Raw genomic sequence first — 22906 nt, 5'->3', positions numbered from 1 at the left:
CCACTGACCTTTGTGAGAAATGCTTGTTACCAGAGGGTTTCCCACATTGCCAGTATTCAATCCCCTTAAGAATCAGAAGACACCAAATAAAACCTCAGGAACTCAGCTTACAACTGCTGTAAATATAGATTTGTAACAGTGTGTAATAGCAAGTAAAGAACGTAACCCAAGGTCACACCTCTTCCTTTACAAAGTTGTAAGAATTTACATCCGATCACACAGCTGTAGAAGCAAATTCAAGCGAAGACTGAACCGATCAAAGACTCTCAGAACTTTATGGATTATGATTTTTTTAAAATTTTATTTAAAAACAGAACTTAAGAATTCTACTATGGAGAACCGTATGAAAACGCATGTGATGTGTTAGCTGCCTTGGTTTGGCTTCTTTAGCAACTTATTACTTGACTGTCCAAACAAAAATGCGAAATTACAACAGGTTATGTGATGCTTTGGCAGCCAAACACAATTTTAAATAAAGACAGCACAATGTACTGCACACCCTACTAATATATTCATCATTGCTATATTATCTATTTATGCAATTAAGTTTCATACAATCTGGACTGGACCCAACTGGACTACATATGTTGCTACTCCAGTTTACTGCGTGTTGGCCAACTGTTTACCCAACTGAGATCTGAGTGCTGCTCGTGACAGTGTAATTGCTTTGGACTCATTAATAATAAAGAATTATAGAAAATATTTCTTCTTGGACAGCTGTTAGTGCATGTGGAACAATAAGCTATATAACACTACGTGCAAATACAAACGGAATTTAGACATTAAATATGCTCCTGGTAAAAAGACAACATTAAAGGTCCACTAATTATGCCAAGGCCAGTTAAAGAGGTCAGAAAAATCACTGCATCTGTTCTAAGAAAACATTTATGATAATTACAACTCTATTTTGATTGAAATTTACAGGGGTGATTTAGGCTATTTATCTTTTTTCTTCCCTGGACAATGAAAAACTTTAGAATTGACATTTTTCATACTCTATACGCAAGCCCAATGCTGCAATGTGAAGGCTAAATACATTGGGTCAAAGTTTGAGCAGATCAAACAGGTTCCATTGCCTCTTTGGAAATCCTGGTAAACATTCCCATTTAATTTCAATTTTCTTTTCCATGTCTTCCCTCTTGCTCTCCCCTTCCAAGATCTAACATCTTTATACTAAATTCTGTCAAGTTTGGCACAGAAAGAAAGGATGCTGGCGTACAGCTCCTCAGCCCCATAACTACCTGACACGAGGTAACTTCGCACTCTGGTTACAGGGATATCCAGCGGCTGTACACACACACAACGTTAGGAAACGCAACCGGAACTGCAGAAAAGAACAAAAATGGTTTCTCACTTTATCCACTCCTCTGCCTTGGTGGCTGCCTCCTGGTACTGCTCAGACGTCAGCTTGTAGATTTCGGCGTTCTGAAACAAAGAACATAATGCTCAGCTCAAAAAATGAAAGGCGTCTCAGATCTTATCCCGTCAGGTAGTTATCTTCTATAATTAATAACGATTTCCAACAACAAACAGCATATTCAGTTCAAAGAACACAAAAAAAAATGCACAAAAAGTTCATTTTATTTCCAAGAAAATGCATCAAGGCTGCAACACGTCCTCCGTTATAAGTTTCACCTTTGTGAAGGAAAAGAAGGGGGGAAAGGTCGCCAACAACCAACAGTCAGCTTTGATTATTCCATGCAACCACAAAAACAAGGTGTTTCCCGCACCGAGTTCTTTTGAGTTAGGCTGTGTTTTGTTCTTTTTCACTAATTGCCGTGAAGAATGTTGTAAGTTACTGACTTGCAAGTATCAAAATTGGCTGCTAGCACGGGAAAATCCATTTTACATTTCAGTGCCTCTGCTTATGTTACTTATTCTTTAGAAGAAAATTATGCAGCCTGTTTCCCTTTTAACAACGTAGGGAGGCATATCAGGTATCAGTTAAGGCTCTGCCAAACAGAGTCTGGAGTGTCTTGCTGCAGGGCTTAAGACGTTTGCATTAAATTCTCCTGAGCTTGCACAGAAAGAGTCTTAGTTCAGAGCTGCTCAGCCGCTGAGCATGGAGGATGAATTCCTTCCCTCTGCTGCACCGAGAGGCCTCCCAAGCACAGACAGCAGGAGGGAACCGCTGCACACCCCCAGCGACTTCGCTGCAAGGGCTCGTGTCACCGAACTGCTGATCAAGCTGCTTCAGGCAAAGCCTCTGGATTTCATACTGAAACAGCTGCAATTGCCTCACTCAAAGCTCATCTGCAAGGCCCTTCGTCTGAAAAGGCACATGCAGAAAATATGGAACGATCAATCAAAAAAGTGACAAAATGGTACTGAAAGCAAGGACAGCTATTCATTTAGGGCCAGTCCTAGCTGCTGTCTTGTCTCTCCTCAAATTTGCTCATGCTATATAGAACACTATTCTTGCCTTTCTTCATTTATTTTCCCACAAATGCAGCTGTGGTCCTGCACATGATGAGACTACACACACTGCTCAGTGGTTAGAAAAAGGAAAGGACAGATATAACTCAAGTTCTATTAGCGGTTCTGGCACTTGGGCAATCTTGGGCAAGTCACCATTTTCCATCTGCAAGCTAGGGATAACAGCTGCCTGTATCACTGAAGTTGTGTGAAGCTCAGCTAATTGGAAGGCTTATAAAGGTTTTCAAAGCCTAGACTTCAAGGTGCTATATTTAAGCATTTATCTCTGGTGCCTGAATTTATGTCACGTACTGAAAAACAACCAGAACAGGCTTTGCGTTTCCAAACTTTGACCTAGGAGACAGACTTAAAGTGAAAAATCATGGATGAGTAACCACTTCAAGATGCATTTGGCCAGCAAAATTGCCATTAATGTTTTCATCTACTTACTTGTTACATAATGGTCAAACTTCTATGCTGTTAAACCCATTTTACTCCTTCCTATAATGAAAAGTTCAGCTTTTAATGGAGCCTTTTTCTCTGTCCTGTAAACAGACCTCATGACTTTCAGATCCCTGCTGTTACTTATTCACACATGAAACCACAAGACCTGTGTTCCATTAATTAAATTTGCCATTAAAAATTAAATAATATGAATAAGTAGATGTAAGCGTTATCTCCATGGGTTTCGTAAGTCTCACCATTCTCCAATTACTAACCGAGCAATTTTCATATTTCATACTGTCTGATTTCTCAAAGGGACTGGATTTGAGAGATCAAAATGAGAGAAAGTGGGAAAGAGAGAAAGCAAGGTAGTAAAATTAAACATTTTTCAGGCAATAGGAAGTAGCCCCGTCAGATACTATTAGCTTGCAGCACTCTGCAGTGAAACAGCAGCAGGAGAGGAAAACAGGAACAAATATGTTGTACGTGAGACCCAGCATGAGGTTGGCATTTAACCCGCCTAGGGAAAGAAAAACTAGCCAACAGATTCATTTGCTGGTTGCACTGTCGATTAAAGTGGTTGTGGCACAACCTCGCCCAGGTTATTAGAGAGAGCACTCGCCTGCCCAGTGCTATGGTCAGCCCCATCTTCAACAAAATCAACTACAAACGGGGACAAAAAGAGCTGGGAAAGAAACCAGTACGAAATAGTTCTGGATCCCAAGGCTGATGAAAAGCAGGCATGTGAGAACCTGAACGGAGAGGCAAGAATCTCAGCAAGGGGAAGGAGGGGAGCCCTGGCCTCAAAGAAACCGCGAGGAACATGGCATGATGCAAAGATCAAAGAGGGGCACAGACGATGTTCAACCCGAAGCTCAAAGCTGCTCGGTTTTAAAAATAGAAAGGAAACATCTTTGCACACGATCCAGGTGACCCTCTTGCGTTGGATCAAACCTGTCTTCTTTCTTCTGCCCGTCAGAAACCCGAAACCCAGTGAAGCAGTATTTTTAATGCTCTGGATCATTATCTTCAAATGCTTCCTCGAGTAAGAAGAACAGAGTTTTACCATTTAAACCCGAGTTTGTTCAACAAGTGGACTTGTTAAACAGGTTTCCCTACGCCTCCAGGCCTCTTCCTACCTTGGGAAAGGGGCACTGACTTTTGTCCCAAAGTGGGGCTGAATGAGCAGCAGGCAAGGGGCTTCCCGCGTGGCACAGTCACGGCGGGCTCTGTGATGGGGGGCCTCTGCTCACAGAACAAGTTTCCAGGTATCCTCACCTATACAACCTGAGATGCAAGATCTTCGTTTCACTGGTCTGCCCCATCACACTGTGGCCCTGCATGATGTTTCAAGGCTGAACGAAAACCTAGGACTTCATAATGAGGTTGCAAATGAAGAGCCACGCCAGGAACCACCTCTAGACTTCTGGTGACTTGAGCAGAGCCACCCGCTCCTGAAGGCCGCTCGGCAGCATCAAGGTGCCGTATTTGCACTTGAAACAAAGACTGAGCTGCCCATAATCTCAGTGAAGTCCTTCGGCTTCATAAAATGATATTCAGCCGCGCAGTAAAACAGAACATTCAACACAAAATTACAAGACACCAACACTCCTTTTAATTTACTCTCGCAATATTTGATGCTTGAGATAAAATGGCAGCTCACAAAGAAAAAGTTGAACGTGAGACCTCAACTATTATTAAATAAAGCTCCTGGCAGTCTTAGTTGCAGAAATAAGTTTAAAAACATGACCAAAGGACACCATAAGGGCTCAAATAACAAGAAACAAAGAAAGAATGAATGAACCACCTAAAATGTTTCACTTCTCTCAATAAAGCTGAGCCTTAGGGGAGCCAACTCCAGAACATCAGAGGTTTGTCATATGGGGAGAGAGCTCTCCAGAGAGGACAAACAACCTAAACAAAGAAATGTTCGTTTGAAAGATTCTCCCTTGCTATTAAATGATGCTTCGTAGCAAATAATAAAAACACCAGGAAGTTATAAAAATACATAACTAGAGCCTAAAGACCAACAGAGCCATTTTCCTTTACGCTGCTGCTTTTCTACAACAGCTTTGCTGCTATGCCCTTGCTCCCCACTCTTCCCAAAAAACCCTGGGACTAAAAATTCCCTTTCCAAAGGGAGCTGATTTTAAAACTTAAAGCTAAATTTGGAGTAATTTTAATTCAGCATTCCTCCACTGCTGCAAACACGCAGAGAAACTCCAGCACTCGCAGCTACATCTCGCTACATTGCCCAGGTCTTTTCCACAACACATAGCAAAGGAAGCAAGAAAACAACACAGCAAAAGGAGTTCTCTGGGCTATTTCAGGAGGGAAAGTAATTGAAGCGTAAAGAGAAAACCCTGCCAGCTCATTCTCACACTGACATTAAACCACATTCCTTACAACTTCAGCAAAACATGCACTACTTGCGGTAACACGTAAAACAGAAAACCAAGCAACGTGAGCACAAGGAACTAGAAATGAATCAGATTTTAGGCAAAATTCTTTGTGAACATCAAACAACAGCAGCAGCAAAAAAACAAGACCGGGATACAGATTTCTCCACCAGGTTCAGGCCGGGTCAATAGATCAGAGTGTGTTTGGATTAAATAAATAAATAAATAACAACCACCACAGCTATCTTCAGATATTTTGACACCTCGGAGTATAGAAGCTTGTCAGTGGTCACAGTGCTTAAAGATACAAAGAGGATTAGCAGCTGTTGAAACGCTGCCAGCCTAGATGATTGCTAGCGATACCTCTGATGAAACGGAGCAGGCCAGCGGAGGCCTCAACAAATGCTGCAGACGACAGCCGGGGGATTACACAGTACAATCTGCCTCGCACCTGACAGACGCATCGCTTCAAGCCCTCTCCTGCTGTAGGCGCTCGGCAGCTTCCAGCAAACCTCCAGGCACGAGCCCCGGTCGGGCTGGGAGGAGAGCAAGAGCCAGTGCTGTGTTATGGGGCAGGCACGGTGTGCCCCAGGGGAAGGGAACACTGCAAAACTGGGAGAGAAAAGGGAAAGGAAAGCAGAGGTTACTGCTCTGTATCCAACATCAACTGGAAGACGTTCCAGTTCCTCCTTCCAACTGCTTCTGAAGTCAGAAATAAGACCTCACGTCTCCCCAGTAATCCGGCACGGCTGCTGCCCGCCTGCCTGGGGACAGGGAACTCGCACGTGCCTGGGACATGGTGGCTGCCGCGGGCAGTAGCAGAAAGGTACCGAAAAACCTCGGTTAGTGCAGGCGTTGGAAATCTGCTCGCATCGCTGCCGAAGGGAAGCGAAGGTACACCCGGGCCCCCCGGACTTGCCCGGGCTGCTGGTTCACACGCGCCATAAATCAGGCTGTTAGTTCTCATCTCTCTGAAGCCTCATGCAAATGGCTCCTAACAGGTTTGAAAAATTACCCCATCTACTCGGACCCCTCCCACAGGTACAGAGGCAGATGAGCTGAACCGATCTTTTCGCCGGATGACCCCTTGGATCTGTTGCAATCAACCTACACCATCAATCACTGCTATCAACCTTGGTCCAGAACAGGGAGCTCGGGAATTTCAGGACACGTTGCAAGAAGCAATCTCTTCACCTCCTGAGCTCGCTCCTCCCGAGTTCCTGCTCAGCCCATTTGTTGGTATCAGCCAGCATTTAGCTAAAAGATATCGCTCGCGTTTTCTCATTCCTATCAAGCACAAGTGCTCGTACACACAGAGGCTGATTAACAAGGAAGAGAAAATTGCATATAAAGCACATCAGAAGAGCACAGAAGCCAAGGGTTAAACTGCTTTTATGAGAATTCAAGTGTTTTTTTTTCTCAAAAGGTAATAAAGAAGAGATGCAAGCAACTACAGCTTGCTGATAAGGAGAAAAGATTTTTTTTTAGCCAAAGCCAACTTCTAAACACAGCTCTGTTGTTTGCTGTTCATGTGTGGGTTCATCCACTCCTCCCGCTGAGACCAATAATGAAATGAGAGCATTGAATTTGTGTCATTCTATTCTTTCCTTCGGCAATAGGCTGTGAGATCATAAATTTTGGATTAAGATTCAGAGACGCCAGAAAAAGAGCAATGTCCACAGTAACGACACAGGGAAGTTAAACTAGTTCTGGGCAGAACTACATTCCTGTTCGAACACATCTTCTCATGACTGCAATGTTATCTTGCAATTAAAGCAAAACATTAACTCTGTAGCACATCTAGACAGCGTCTCAAAGATAAGATCCCACAAAATACCAATCCTCACAAAAGTTTAAGGAGGTAGATCTGGGGAGACGTGCCACAGCGAGGTTTAATCCGTGGATAACAAGCTAGACACAAAAAGGTTAAGCTGCTGGCCCTGCACCACGCAGTGAATCAACAAGGCTACACCCCAAAACCGGGTCCCACGCTGAGATACACCATCAGGGTGAGAATGGGTTTACAGTCCCAGACCAAGTCTGCACACCAGAGTCTGACTGTCTCCAGGAAGGTACCCTGGAAGGAGCCCAGTTAACACACGTACCTCGTGACAAGACGATAGTAGAACTTCTGCAAAAAGCTGCAAGCTTGGTGAGTGCCTCACTGGAAACGTGCAGAAAAGCCTCACGTTATCTTCACGTCAGAAAGACAGCCAACAACATGAAGAAACTATTACTAAAGGGGTGATTAAAAGGCGAAGAAGCAGCAAAAAAACACCAGAAAGAATTAAACGCTGCATTTCTATGAGATTGCTTTATGGCACGCTGTTCTAAAAGACTGCAAATATAGCATTAGTAATTCTTTAAACACAAACTCTGGAAGGTAAAAAGCACCTTCAAAGAGAAAGGCCGTAAAATGCCAGCAGGCAACCCAGGCTTTCTGACAAGGACAGCACTAGCAATGTGAAAGGCCCAGATTAATGTTAAAACCGCCGGGAGAGCATCGCTCCACTCTCTCCTAGCAGAAAGTTTAATATAGGAGCGAGAAGTCCTAGGTGAAGAATTCACAGTAAATGCCCGAATCAATTATACCTGACAAGTGCAGGTAAACAGGCTTCCCACGCATCGATTAAACATCAAGGGTTTTCAGCATCTGCTTTGGAGACCTCGGAAACCCGGCTGAGCCGCGCAGATAACGCAGTGCCCGCAGCCCGTGGGCACAGCCAGGGCTGCTGAATCCCCAGGCCAGGCTGCGAAGATGCACCACCACTCACGGACTGTGATGTACAGGTCCTGTCTGCAGAGCTGCCACAACACCGGGAACAAAGTACAGGAGCACAGGATGCTGCCTCTACCAGCTAGGTGTTGTCCAGGAAAGACTGACACACGCGGAGAATCAACGGCAATGGAAGGGGAGGAGAGGGGAAGAAGTGAGTTACCAGAATATCAGCAGTACCATAGTAGAAGTTTCACTAGGAGGCTGACCAGCACTTCAGAGGGGGAAAAAATAGAAAGCTGGCAGTCATCAAGTACTTGTCACACATTTAAAAATATATATATTAAGTACATTTCCCTGTCAGACCCATCACGGAAGCTTATTTTGGGAAGAAACAAGGAGAATATTATAGCTAAGGTTTGCTGCCATCACGCCAAAGCTGGGATTTGACAGAGCCTCCAGCAGAACTCCCACCACCTCGGACGGGAACGCAGCAGCTAAAACTCCCTGCTTTCGCTGCTGAGAATATCCCGCAGCCCATTTCCGAACTGTAGGCAACTGGCCCTGCTAACAGCTCCTGTCCATTTCTCAGAACCTAAATTGTATTCACGATCCCATCCTTTTCCACAACGGGTAGCTAAGGGAAGCAACGCGCTGCAGCCCCAGGGGAAGCCGGAGCAGGAGGAGGGACCCAGGGCAGAGGAACGTGCACGAGGACTACAAAATACTGAAGCAAATGCATCACATCCATGGGCAAAGGGAACTGCAAGGAAGAGAGCCACTGTAAGAAACAAACAAACAAAAAGCCAGAAGCACACCAAAGCCTGCAAGTCCCACCCCCCTCCCAGGGTCTTTCCTCTACCCCCAATCACAAATCACTCTCCATGTGCAGTTTCCAGTAAATCAAGCTTTGCTAAATAACCCCGACATGTGCGGGGCTGAGAACCAGCCAACAAGCAATGATGAGATGTCCCTGAAATGATTAAGGAAAATGCAGACATCTCTCAGGTTACGAGGAAGCCTGTTGTACTCTCCCCTCAGTGCATATGCAATGCTGCAAGCACTGTTCCGAAAACCTCTGATATTCAAAGGCTCATTTGGTTGACAAGGAGCCTGTGGATTCGTGGACAGATTGTCACACAAACTGTCAGGTTTTTAGAGAGACTATCAGACCTCTCTTTGCCTACGTTATGGAGCACATCAAAGACACAGAAGATGAACCAGACGCAGACTGCACAGATCTGACAGAACGGTGGGTGTACATATTCAGAATACTGTACTGCTGGGGGGGGAGGCTTAATGTGAATAATCAGGGGCTGAAAGTTCCAGAAATGTGACAGTTTTTGGCAGCAATTCTCATCTTTGCATTTATTTATCGAAGGGAGAGAAACTGCCATACTAGAGGCAAACTTGGGAGAGGAAGAAAAATCGTATCAGCAGTAATTTATTTTGCCACCATACTTTTTCTTTATTATTATTACTCCCAGAGCATTTTCTGAAGATATTTGTATTTTCAGTCAGGTTTCTCTCACTCTGCTTGCAGCTTCTCTTCCCATTTTCTCCTGTAGTAGAGGCTGGTTTAATGATTACAGCCAAAAAGACCGCTAGGACTTTACAGGTCACTGTACGTGGTTAATGACACAGACAAATCCATACTTTCAGAAGTGCCCACTGGCTTGCGGCTCTGTCTGGAGATGCTCAGGAGCTCATTATTCAAAACTTCAAGCTCAGGTTACTGGTAATCAGCACATCTGAAAAAATAAGCTGCACACAGACAACCAAAAAGTAACAAAAGCCATTATAGAAAATACTAACCTTAAGCATTGGGGTCTCACTGTTTTTTTTTTTTAATGGAGACAGTGTACACTTATCTTTCAGTGAGCTGGAAATCTTAGTTAATGAATACCTGAAAAAAGCTCCCAGCTCCACAGCTCAAAAGTAGTTGTACTAGGATGACTTGATTTCATACCCCTTTATTAATAAATACATAGACAAACATCGTAAAGTAATGATATATTTATTTTACAGTTGGAAACAAGTTATTAGACGATTTCCACCAAGAAACATTGATTATTATCTAAAAAGGAAAACAAAATACAATATAAAACACTGCTAACAAGAAAAAGAAAATGGAGTAACACAGATTCTTTGGGCCTCTCTTTACAATACCTCTCACAAAACCGCCTGTTCTCCCCACAAGGCAGCAGCTATTCCAGAGAAAAGAACACTAGTATCATTTTGTATTTATTTTGCTATTCAAAATGGATTGAAATCCTCCCCACAGTAAACTGAAAATAAACACGATGTTTATCCTGAGATAAAAAGCCAAGGAGGACAAAGGAGGAGGGATGGTAAAAGGGATAAGAAAGAAATCAGAAAGTATTTGTAAGCAATTTCCTTTCCATCTTTGGCAGTCTCATTCTCTCTGCTTTTAGTGATCTTTTCTTTCACATGGTTTTCAGCAGAGTAGTTTTGCCTCCTCTGAAGAGGACAAGGCATTGAAGAGACATCTCTGCAGCTGGCAAAGAGCTTGTGAAGTCTCCAAAGAGAAGCTCCTCCGAGCAGAAGGACCACGGGCTGCCAGGGAGCTGAAAGGCGCTTTCACAGTGGGGCTGCTGAGAAGTGAATATTCACACAGAAATCAAACACCCCCGGGCAGAGCGCGGGCAGCCACACGGGCACATCCCTCCGTCCTCCGGCAAGGGCTGCTCCTTCCCAGCCGGTGGCTGCCACAGCCCTGCCGCGCGACGTCTCCCACAGCCTCATTTGGGCACCACCGGCCTCAAACTGTCCCGTACAGGGTGCAAGTGGAGGGTGAGGAACAAGGCATTTCTCACTTTTGGCCCAGCACAGAATAATAGGAATAATCACTTGTTAACTTGAAACCAGACAGGTCCCATAAAGCCTTGCTGCCAGGGCATCTCGAGAACGTGAAGGGCAGAACGTCGCCTACGCAAGGTATCGTTCTCCAAGATTTAAGCTAAATCTGCTCTCCGAACAATCTCTAACAGCAAGGTGTACTGCATGCAAACAGCACCAGGCTTTGTCTTGAGGACTAAATGAGGTAGCAATGAAAGGAAGCTCAAAGCTCCAAAAGAATTATTTTGGCATAAGCATCCGTAATTACTTGGGGTTTGTTGCCATAGCTGATAAAGGGTATTACAGGAAAAGGCTTGGGAAACGGTGCTCTAAGTGGATTTTTCAGGCTCATGAACAAAGTATATATATATTTTTTTTTTTCTCCCCCGTAACTATTGACCAAGAGCATCCTGGCCCTTCAGCTGGGGATGGCTTGAGCCCAGAAATCGGATAACAGGCACATTAAGACGGGACACAACTATGCTTTTGCTGAAGATCAACAAGAAGAAAACAAGAAACCAACACAAACACTGCAGACCTGAAAAAAAAAATCCTCTCTCCGCAGAGCAAGTGCTCACAAACCTACAGCCCAGCCCTGCCCTAGTTTCACCTCGCAAGGACAAACTCGGTATTCCTCACTGGGACACACGTTGCCTATCATAGAGATCAACAGCCAGGACACATTTTTTTCCTTGCTGCAACAAACACTTGCCTCTAACTGGAAGAAGAGTTATTATCTCGGTGCCACCCAAATGACTGATTAGCCCTCAGAAGTAATGGCTTTTTGCTGCTGCTAACGGAAGCTGTATCTGAAGGAATGACCTAAAGGTGAAAGGCCTCCCGTACTGTTCTTAATCCCCTGAGAGGCCAACGGAAATTTTATGGTATACATAGCTGCTATGAAAACGAAAGTTAAAAAATAATGGCTCTGGAGAGCAGCTGAAGGTTCTCGATTCATATCCATGCCCGGGCGGGGACACGACACAGTTCTGTACACCCATACATGAGTCTTCTTCCCTGGTTCAGAAACCACAGTCCAGCCAGTTCAAGGCTTGCTGCCTGTCAGGGCAAATTAGATGATTTCTGTATACCAGCCAATACATCATGAGACATCTCCAGGGGAAGAAAACCCAGGACTGACCCAGGCATGAGAGCTCGCAGCAACATTGCAGCTTGAAGTTATATAAGCAAAACGTGGAGAAGAATGGGGAGGGAAGAAGAGGGAGGAGGAATTAAGCCTTTCTTCCTTATGAAAAGACCTGAAATGCAGTAATTGGGAAGGAAAAGGAAAGCTAGCTCTTCTCTTAAAATGACCTAGTTACTAGAAGTCTTCTTAAATCAGCGCTGAGGGTTTTATCTCAGCTCCTGCATTTACTTCTCCCGTCTCTCGCCCCCCCATTGCCCCTTGCAGACAGACAGGGGAGAAGTGGCCACCCGGCATTTTCTGGCTCTGGCCTCTCCCTGGGGTCAGCCCCTACGCAGGGCAGCATCTTCTACCTGGTGGCTACCGGTGAGCATGTAGCGGGACAAAACTCCCCTCGCAGCGCTCGTCAGGGTTGGACTCTGCACACGGGTGTCTGAGACGTGTTTATCTTCAATAAAAACACCAAACAAAATCAGTCAGTTTGGATTTATTTATAATGGAGCTAGACTGCGAATGGGTGACTCGGGTAATCCTCATTAAAGTCAAGGCGTTTAATGGTAAACGGAGATGGGAATCATTTTGGGGGCAGCAGAATAGGTAGTGAAACAAGCAGCTAACACCCCAAAACAAGCACGCAAAAGAAACCCACCAGACATCATCCCGGGGTCTGGAGATTGAGACAGGCAAAACAAATACAAGTTGTAGTGGTTCGAGACCTCACAGTGAGCCTGATGGTGCCCGTATATTTAAGAACATTAAAACATGTTATTTACAAGCTACTTCTGAGTCATTCTGGGAACGTGCATTATATGTTCAAGAAACTGGAATAGCTCTTATTTGTATGTTTCTTTAAAATGACTGACAGATGGGGGAAAACCTTCAGAGAAGAAGCCCTGGGCTGTCATGAAACATGTATTTAACACACCCACGGTAAACCACTAAACACCCTCACTTCAGAAGGTATAGCCACTGTAAATGCAGAGTAGTCCCTTTTTAAAGCTCCATCTCTGGACTACTTAATTCAGCACAAATTTGAGATGTTCTGTGGAGCCTGCCCAATTTTCAGATTAATTATTAGCTACGTTTTCCAGCAACATGACGAAAGCATATTCTATAAGGGCAAAGCTAGAATTTCGTGGACATTTTTGAAATGGACCTGGGCCTCGGTCACAATATTGATGCCTTTTTTCCTGCCACATGCGGAAGGAACGCTGCGGGCTGAAACAGAAATCTCACAGTCCCCAAAGTCAGGGTCTTATACAAGTGGATCCCACACACAGGGAAGTTTTGTCTACCTGAAACAATTTCCAAGACCAAGTCTAAATCTGGAATGTCCCAAGAGGAACGCAAGCTTCAATCATCCAAATCCCAGCAGACACACAGACTCCAGCCTAAGGTCTGGAACATATTTAATCAATTCACTGTGCTAACTCTCTACAGTTTCATAAAGTAGCCAATGCTGCAGTAACAGGGCCAAAAATTAATTGTACACTGGTTGGCCAATTACACAGAAATAACAGGCAGCACTGGTATTTATTGCAGCAGGATAATGTACTTGGTGCTAGGGTACAACTACACCACAGTAAAAAATAGCTGAGAGAGTGTATGTGTGTGTGCGCATGTGCGCCCTGCTTTCCAGCAGAACGTAGCTCTGTCTTTACTGCTAATAGTGCTCCCTGTATATACACACACTTATAAATACCTTTCTGCTAATAAACAAGCTTATCAACAGCAAAAAGACAAAACAGAAGTCTACGCTAATAGGCAATAAGCGAATGAACGAATGAAGGGAAAATTGGGGTGAATATAAACGGGGGGGTGGTCTCAGAAATGTTAGGTAACGGACAAAGCTCCCAAAGGGAAGACAAAAAGCATGGCTCGTTTTGCTCTTTTTGGACCAGACTGGACGCACGCTCTGGTGCTCAGTTCTAACAAAGAGGCAAGATTACATTCTAGGTCTTTTTGTTCTGCCTTTAACAAGTCTTCATAGTGATACACTGATGAGACCAGATACCAGATTGTTATCTAAATTCAGCTGCTAAATTCAGTGTTAAGACACTAAGTTCAAACCACACGTTGCCACATTTATTTCACAAGTCGAGCCTGAGGATGGATTCCTTCAAGACGAAGCAGCCCATAAGCATCGTTCTCCCTCTGCAAAGGTACTCTAAATGCCAGGGAAACAAAATCACCCGTAAGGCTCTGACAGTTCACCCTTCAGCACGCAGACTGCAAATGCATCTCTACACTAATCGTGAAGACTGAAAAGGAAGCAAACACTTAGTTGCTGTTTGCATAGAGGCTGCTCGTAATTTGATGTAATGTACTGTACATCAGTCAACACATATTGAAGAGAGAGCACACACGCTGCAGAGAAGGCAGAGAGGCAGTGCTGACATCTAACACATTTTATTTACCCTATTATAGATGTTCTTTGAGCTCATCAAATTACCAATCAATTTATCTGATCTCTGAAAGCTGGTGTACTGAGGTATATTAACTATTAAACTTTACAAGCTTTCAGCAAAACAACCATTAAATGGGTGGATTGAGCACAGGGGACTGATGTCAGCTCGCAAGTTGGCCAGTGGCGACAGCGAAGCGACCTCTCCCTGCAGGCAGGGACGCTGCTGGGCGGCGATGGAGAGGCAGCTCCTCGCCGTGCTCTTCAGCCCTGACAGATTACAGGGAAAAGGGGGGAATTAGGGATGCTGTGTTCCCTCCTCGCCCTGTATGACATTTAATGTCTGTGAATAACTGGAAAGAGGAAGAGGATGGGGGTCAGGAGCGGTTCAGACGACGATTCCAGGTTCATTCTTTTTTTTCCCATTTTGTTCCTGCTCAGACATTTAACTCACAAACGGGACAAAATCTCCCTAAATATATTCCTTCTCTAAATAACAAACGCTGTGCCCTGAGAGACTGCTAGAGCCACCGCCACCTGGAAGGGAATGTCACAGCCTCGGACAGACAGCCCAAGCAACTGGGAAGTGATCTGGATGATTAGGAAGGATCTTATCGGCCCACTTCAGAAAACTATACCGGGGATTATCCTTCTTGTGCTCAGAAGATGAAATCAACAGTTCAATGAACTGGGTGCTTCGTTATATTGCTACACTGGCCTGAACGGCAAACTGCTTTTTTGGATCGCAGCTGTTGCAGGTTCACATAAAACTGCTGTTTTAGCGGGAGGAAGGGTTTGTAGCAGGCCATGAGATGAAATTTCAACAAATTAAGTTAGAAAAAAACAGAAATTGTAAATTCTGTAAGACTCAGTTATGAAGGAGGGGACAAGAACTACTTCTGAATGGAAAACGCATTTGTGGAGAACTCGGTTTCACCCTTGCTGTTCTTCCTCGAGTGCCCCCCAGCACTTTCCGGAGCAGTAAGTTAGTGACTGGAGGCAAACAAAGCAGCCATTACACACAGCAACAGCTCACGTGCAGCCCTAAGATGTTACAGGCCATTTTATTGAGAAAATAAGTGGTGTCTTGGCAGGCGACACCTGCCGAGACATATCCACTCCTTTGGAAAAGGGCACTGAATCTTTAACTCCCACTGAGAGGGCAAGGGGCCCAGCTGAAGACTAACACCCTAATGCAGCTTTCTTTTTCAAAGCCAGGTGTGGGCTCTTCAGGTCTCGTGGATACAAACGCATCCGGGGATCCCAACTGAGGAATGGATTCCCTGTCCCCTTCAACAGACATCCCCTGCCACCTTTGCCGAGGGCCATCAGTTTGTTCAGCCCCACCGAATGGGCTGAAAATCGATCGTGAAGAGCCCCTATGAACAGATTATTCTGGAAGGGTTTTTTTCCCCCTCTCCTCAGGGTACTGTCATTTTCCCTGGCAGTATTTTTATTGAGATGAGTTAGTGGCCGAAAGGCACAGAAGTGACAAGGGACTCGCACGCAGGGCTGACCCTGGTGCATCTGAAGTGGGAAACTGCTCCAAGAACAAGGATCAAGGCCAACAGTAACAAGCCAAAATAAGTTCACCTCCTCCCATTCTTCATGCACGCTAAATGCCTTACAAACACGAATTAAATGCTAAGTGCACGGGCAAAAGGAGATTAATTTAAACAAAACAAACAAGGTGAATACTACATACAAAATTACAAGATTTGTGAAGTTATGCAGAGAAAGAGGTGCAGTCTAACTTATTAATAAAAAATTGTATTTGTTTAATGCATTCCTTTCCCACCTGCATAAATACGCTACATCTTATGAATGCTTCTGCTACGTACTGCTCTGAAAAGCTACAAGCAGAAAACGTTGCATATTAATGTACCTACTGCTCACAGTAGTCCATAGCCACATAATAAAAGATAACGTGGGAGCTGGAGCTTAGGAAAATCCAAACAAAGAAGAGACATCAATTTATAGCACGGAGTTTCACTTCATCTGCCGAGATTACCTCCAGCCTCTTCGCTGTTTTACACGACTCCAAAGAGCTACCCAGGTTTTTCTGTATCGTAGCACCACCCTTACCTTTTGTTAGGTTAAACCAAGTAAGAGGCCAAACAACAAAACAAATCAAACACATTTTTCTGGGAGAACGTATACAACTAATATGCTAAGTGAAATCCCCTGGTACCTGCATTTCTTTCTGATTGTACGTTAAGGATGTTTCTACCATTAGGAGATGGCAGGAGCACGAATACCCAGAATCCTCAATACAAATACCAGCTCTCAGCAGTATGTATGCTAACTAGCGCTACCAAGCTCCTTTCACCTCCTTCCTGCCCCTGCTTCCCAGTAACGTATATAGGCATAAAACTACGTCAGCTTAAGCTTCTCAAATTGCATGTTTCTAAGGTTCTCCTTTCTGAGAACCAGGCCCAGCTCTCATCCCCTCTACCCAGAGAACCTCCACAGTACAAAGCCGCCTTCGTAGCAGTTGAGACAAGACCCACTTTTTGTGAAACAACTCCAGATTACATGGATGACGTGTAAAATCACTCTGACAAATTAGAGTTAGAAGTTTAACCGCTTCTACCCAATTACCCAGGTCTCATTACTGGATTACTTACTGGAGATTAAGACAGCCAAACTGGAAACATCAGCCTGGAAGGGAATGCCTGCATCATCAGCTTCAAACTCCGGCAATTACAGACTCACGTAAGAAATGGTCGTTTCAAAGGATCCATTTCCTGCAATTTTCCCAGTTACCAAAATACTTCAGGCACTCCAAAACAAAAACTTCCAAGGAACCCAAGAGACTGAAACCAACAACTACAATGAACTACCATGGAAGATCAAGAGCACACCAGTATCCCGATTGTCTGCAAAGTATTTGTTGAATAAAAATTGTGTTTATTTTTTTTAAAAGAGAAAACCGATCTATAAAGCATCCACTGCAAGCAGAACAAAACCTAACAGCCCTTCACACACATACAATTCCTGACAATCTGATACATAATAAGTCCACCCTAAATAAAGGTGGACTGAGCAGAATATCTCCCAACAACGAATGACAGTGTGGGTTCAACCCTAGGACAGCTGCTTCATGCGCTCAGAAGAGCTGAATGCTACTGAAAGCAGTGGCGAGCAGCGTTGAGCATTTACTCAACAGAAGTCTGAAATGCAAATCAAGCATTAGGCACCCCTAAGAAAGAAGTAGAACAGAACAACGATTCTCATAAAGCTACCGTATAAAGTTACCGTCCACTTGCATCTTGACCACTGTGTGTGCAGTTCTGGTTCCCACTTCTCAGAGAGGATTAAGTAGATATGGAAAAGTTTCATACATGACCAGCCAGGATGATTAAAGTATGGTAAATCTTCCATAGGAAGCAACTAAGGAACCAGAACCTTTCAGCCCAACAAGAGAGGGCATCAGGAGATACGGCAGAGATCTGCAACACCATGAGAGGCAGGAAGGAGATGAAGACTTACTGTCACTGATCCAGTTGTCATGAAGAAAGGACATCAAATGAAATTAACAGGTTCAAGCTTTCTGGTTCAAAACACGCAGAAGGAAGCATTTGTTCACACAACATACAGCCACGCTGGGAACTGCTTGCTACAGAATGAGCAAGAAGAGACTAGACAACTCTACGGAAAATAAACAAACCATCTAGGATTAGTAAACACACAGATATCTGAATCACAAATGACCACAGCCTGAAGAAGCACGTGGAACAAGTATCAGACATACTTGCCCTGATCTTGCACTCAGTCCCTGGACATCCTCTGTTAGTGACTCAGGACCAGCACATTGAACTAGACACATTTTTGCTGTGACAAAGCACCATGGCACTCCGTCTTACTTTTTCCAGGGCTTTAGTAGAAGATGCAGGGAAAAACTCCAAAGTTGAAACACTGAAATTATTTCTTAATACATGCCCTTTTCTGTGAAAACTTTAATAAAAGACTGTCTAGAGAAGCAGTGTTTAAGGTCTCTTTGAAATAAGGTACACCCATAGTTCACCTCATGCAAAACTAAAGGCAAAGCCTTTTTAGCATTTCTATAGCTTTACTGTTTCACAACACTTTGCCCTCCCATTATAAGCTATTCCATCTTACAGATGGAATAACTGAGATAGATGGGCTAAGTAATTGTTTCAAACTCCCCAAAGAGAAACAACTATTAGAAAATGAGGAGTTTTTTGCTTTCAATTCTGTGCTCTGTCCAGTAGATTACAGTACTCTTTTAGAGATTACAAAATAAAGGGATAATATATTCACACAATCTGCTGCATTCTAGGGAACTACTGAGTTCAATTCTGGTCAATACATCTCAAAGACAGAACTGCAAGAGGAAAAGGGCTCTAAGACTACCAAGTAGAATGAGAAACCTGGAAAAAAAAATCATATACAAGCATATACAAGCAGAGGCTGAAAAAAGGTGAGGACTGCTCAGCTTAATGGGAAGGGAACAGAACAGAAATCTACAGATAATGAATAATGAAGAGAATTCCTTTTATCCCTTTCACATAAGGCATATTAAGTGACAAAAAGTATTTGAAATTGGTAACAGAATTTATAGAGTACGTAGTTAACCTGTGGCACATAATGCCACGTGCTATCAAGGCAAAGAGCTAAACAAGTTCAGAAAAAAGTGGCTGAGACACATAGAAGAGTGCTGGCAGTAATCCAAGCTCCATTACAATGAATCAAAATACTGAATGAAAATAAACTGTTTTGCAGCAGGGCATGTGTCAGCCTCTGACTGACAACACTTAGGAAGACTTTTCTCCAAGTCATTCTCCAAGCATTTTTTTTTTTTAATTTATTTAGGGGATTGGGGATTATTTGCATCTTCCTTCTAAGTCTTTTAAACTGACCACTGTCAGAAGAAAAAGAACAGTCTGCCTGATTCAGTGCAGCAGCTACTATGTCAAAAGAAAAATGCTCCTCAGACATAATGCTATTGTTCTTAGCATCCTACCAGGAAGGTACTTGGTTGTCTCAATCAAGTGTGCTAAATACCCTTTCCAAACAAATCTGCAGGATTTCTATTCTTGAATTCTGCTGTCATGCAGAAACAGGGACAAAGCCAAAATGAAGTTATGGAAAAGGTGAGGAGAGGGAGAATTCCTGACAGCCTGGTCCCTAGAAGGAGAAATTTTGGCTTTTTAGCTCCACATTGAGCCATCACAACCGTTAACTCCCAGCCCAACGCCTCCAAACCATGTTCCAAATGACCATCCCCCTGAAAAGAGAAGAGAAAGCGAATTGCTACTGCTGAGCTCCTCCCCACCTCATCCCCTGATTTTTTTTTCCTAATATATACATTATAAATACATATGTTTATACATATATTTTTTATATATAATAGTTGGAAGGTTTTCGCACAGTGAAAGGAACAAATAAATAAATAAATGTCAAGGTCTGCGTGTATTCAACAAATAAAAGCAGAATTATATAAAAGCAGCAGCTAATAAAAAAGATTGTTCTGTGCTGTGTTTTCCATCTTTCCAACCATTACAGGAATAAAATTATCCAGAGAGATCGAAAACCTTTTTCAAAACTAATACAATTAAGCTTTATTACACTGTTTCAAGTACATTTCTCTCCTCTCTCTCCTAGCCCCCACCACCTCCCACTCCAATCCAGACTAACAGTTGAAGGCATTCTTCCACTTTATTACCAGCAAAATGCTAGTGTTTAAGGGTCAGAAACTATCTAGTGTTTCAAGAGAGGAAAGAAACCCTGTAATTTATATCTCCTTGCTTTCGTACACCTCAGAACTAGAAGGCAGTTTCTGTGCACCTCCACAATTTGAACAGGACCATGGCCAAGCACCTTACCCCCCTGAGAAGGTCCTGCGCTAAAATATCCATCACCTTGTTTAAAAGGTTACCTGTAAAAGGAATACAGTTCTGAAAAGGAAACACAAAATGCAACAAAAGACTTCCAGACTATGACAATGCAGACTGGACACAAACTTCTCCCCATTCCGCTGTCCATAAAGGACAGACACACATACAAATTTTCCCTGCGGTTTCCGCTTCGTGGGACCAGATCTGGGGAGAAGAATATAATAGAAGCACACAGCATGAGACCAAGAAATTGCAAAAATTCCCTTTGCGTATGAACATATGGACAACTGTGATAATTAGAACGATAGCTGCTAGATTGTTTGCAATTTCACTGAACAATCCCCATTATCTAGAAATAGAATTTAAAATCTGAATGCAACACTGAGTGGTAGTTCTAATAGTTTATTTTTTAATGAACTGTACGGATTAAAGTGTTGCAAAATCATATCACGTGAAATTGCTCATGGGCATGTTTTATCATCAATGGCTTTAAAAAAGAGCTGCATGGACAATCATGCAGTAGCAAGGGGAATAGATATCCCAACAGTTTTCTACCATTTCTATAATCTGTAATTTTCCTGCGTTCTACATTCACCATCATGCTACATATTGGTAGTAAAGCTGATTGATTTCTCTGTCTCTTTACGATCCACCTTGTTCATTGCTTTGCATTTCTTTTTAGTCACATAACTACAAGTTGGATGTATGCAACTCCCTGTCAGGAGGTCTAATTGTTTCAAATTGAAGAAGATTATTTTCCATGTTTATTAAAAAACAAAGACTACTTATAACATTATTTCATTTTGCCAGGAAGTGAAAACCACATTAGTTCATAAGGAACAGCATGGCTGCTCCTATTTTTAAGGCATCAATTTTTAAAAACTCATCATGGTAAACAATTAAACAGAGAAGCAAATCCCACGTTTAGGGGAGAGATTCAAATCCCTAAATGGATTTTCAAAGGTCATTTCAGGCTTAAAAGATGCTTGACGGTGCCTCTTTAAATCATGTTCATTTCAGAGGCTTATCCAGCAAGCAGCAGTGTGCTGCAGCAACATAGTTTGAACTGCTGGGGTCCCCAGAGAAAAATTAATAATACAACTTTAATTCATATTTATAGCAAGATTTGTAATTTTTTTTTTTAATTTAGCAAAGGATTTCTAACAAAAGGAATAAAAAACACAGCAAACCTAGCTTTCACCTAAACCCTATGGTGAAAAAGACAATAAGAGTTTGAATTACCATAAACCTTTAAAAAAATCATCTAGTTTAAAAAAAAACACATCTCAAAAGTGAGTTCTTCAGAAGATTTGGTTTGTACAGCTTTATCATTATTTAATTATGTAAGGGGGGGGTGGTTGCAGATAAAGGGTGCTAACAGTTCCAGGTTTCAGCACAATGCTTCTTGTTTCTCTGCTCAGATCCGCAATTGACCCCGTTAGAATTTGGAGGCCACAAACGAAAGAGAAGTTAGCCTTACCTTCCTCTCAATGCGGGCCAACTGCTCTTTATAGAAGGCTTCTTGCCTCTTCAGCTCTGCCTCCCTGCCTTGCAGCTCCATGGCCTGGGAAGAAGAACAAAGGAGCATCAGTAGAAGAAGCAATTAAAGAGCGCGAGGGCAAGGAAAGCACATGGGACGCAGGCTGGAAGGAACACAGAAAATCCACATTGCTCAGGACAGGTGTACGGGATCCCTGCCAGGGGAACTTCAAACCTTCAGTGTTCTGGGTCATTTTGGACTATCCCCACAAGTCTGAAACACTCTAAATAGTATCATACTCAAGCTCATTACCTTGTTTTTATTTCTCCTTTTTAACTGAAAACCTGTCATTACAAAAGGGTGATATGTCTGGCCTTTCCCATCATCTTTTTCAGAAGTCCACCTTATCAAAGTGTGTTACATGAATCGTGATGTTTACTGCTCCACTTCAACGTTCTTCACGTTGCCTTAAAAATAAACCTCAAATCCTCCACTTCATCAACACTTGCTCCTTGGAGTGTCAGCAAGCTCCTAGAGATATAACACACCCCTACGATCACGACGGAAACACCGAACGCAAGTCTAGAGCAGCATTTCTGTAAGCAACACATCCTCACAGCCTAGGCACGTGCTTTTACACGCCTATATAAGACTGCTACGACAATTAAGTATTCTCTTCATGTGCTCTCTGCACAAACACCAGGGCTCCTCTGGCTGGGTGATGCAGATCTAGAAGGGAGACGGGTAGGAATTTCTCTTCGTTCTTCCAAGGTTTAACCGTGGCAGTTCCATGACAGCAAATTTGGTATATGAAAACATCCTTAAAGCCTAACCCGGCCATCATCTAGACAATGCCCATTTAAAAGAAAAACAAAGACCAAGTTGTGTTTCTAGCAATGGCTTTTGCCTTTCAGCTCTTTAAGACCGGCAGCGCTTCGCTGTATTCCCACCCCTGAACTGAACGAGCATTAAGAAAACATGGCATTGATGGAACTGAACCAAGCTTTTTAAACCTAAAAATAAAAAGCAACAATAGCAAGAAGAACAGCACTTGTGTTTCTCTCTCTACCCCACCCCACGATCTCTGGGGCCTCATAAGTCACCACCAGACAGAAGACCTTTCGAACTGACTAATAATGCTGTTTTTAACGTGAACACACACCTTGCTAACCCATAGTATGCCA

The 22906-nt window shown here is 43.2% G+C and overlaps 1 protein-coding gene across 4 annotated transcripts in view; it reads right to left on the bottom strand.

The window, feature by feature from the left end:
• CHCHD6 (coiled-coil-helix-coiled-coil-helix domain containing 6) overlaps nucleotides 1–22906 on the bottom strand; it is a 110883-nt gene that overhangs the window by 50292 nt on the left and 37685 nt on the right. For 2 of the 4 annotated variants that reach the window (XM_083795838.1, XM_083795839.1), the window contains 2 exons: nucleotides 21723–21806; nucleotides 1355–1425 (listed from right to left, as the gene is read on the bottom strand). In XM_083795838.1, coding sequence (XP_083651964.1) covers nucleotides 1355–1425; nucleotides 21723–21806 — 155 coding nt within the window. Of the gene's footprint in view, nucleotides 1–1354; nucleotides 1426–19938; nucleotides 20447–21722; nucleotides 21807–22906 lie in introns of those variants that run through there. The other 2 variants (XM_083795840.1, XM_083795841.1) reach the window with 1 other exon arrangement.

This window comes from Anser anser, assembly GCF_964211835.1.
Source record: "Anser anser genome assembly, chromosome: 12".
NCBI classification, from domain to species: Eukaryota; Metazoa; Chordata; class Aves; order Anseriformes; family Anatidae; genus Anser; species Anser anser.
This window is presented reverse-complemented; position numbering and strand designations above follow the sequence as displayed.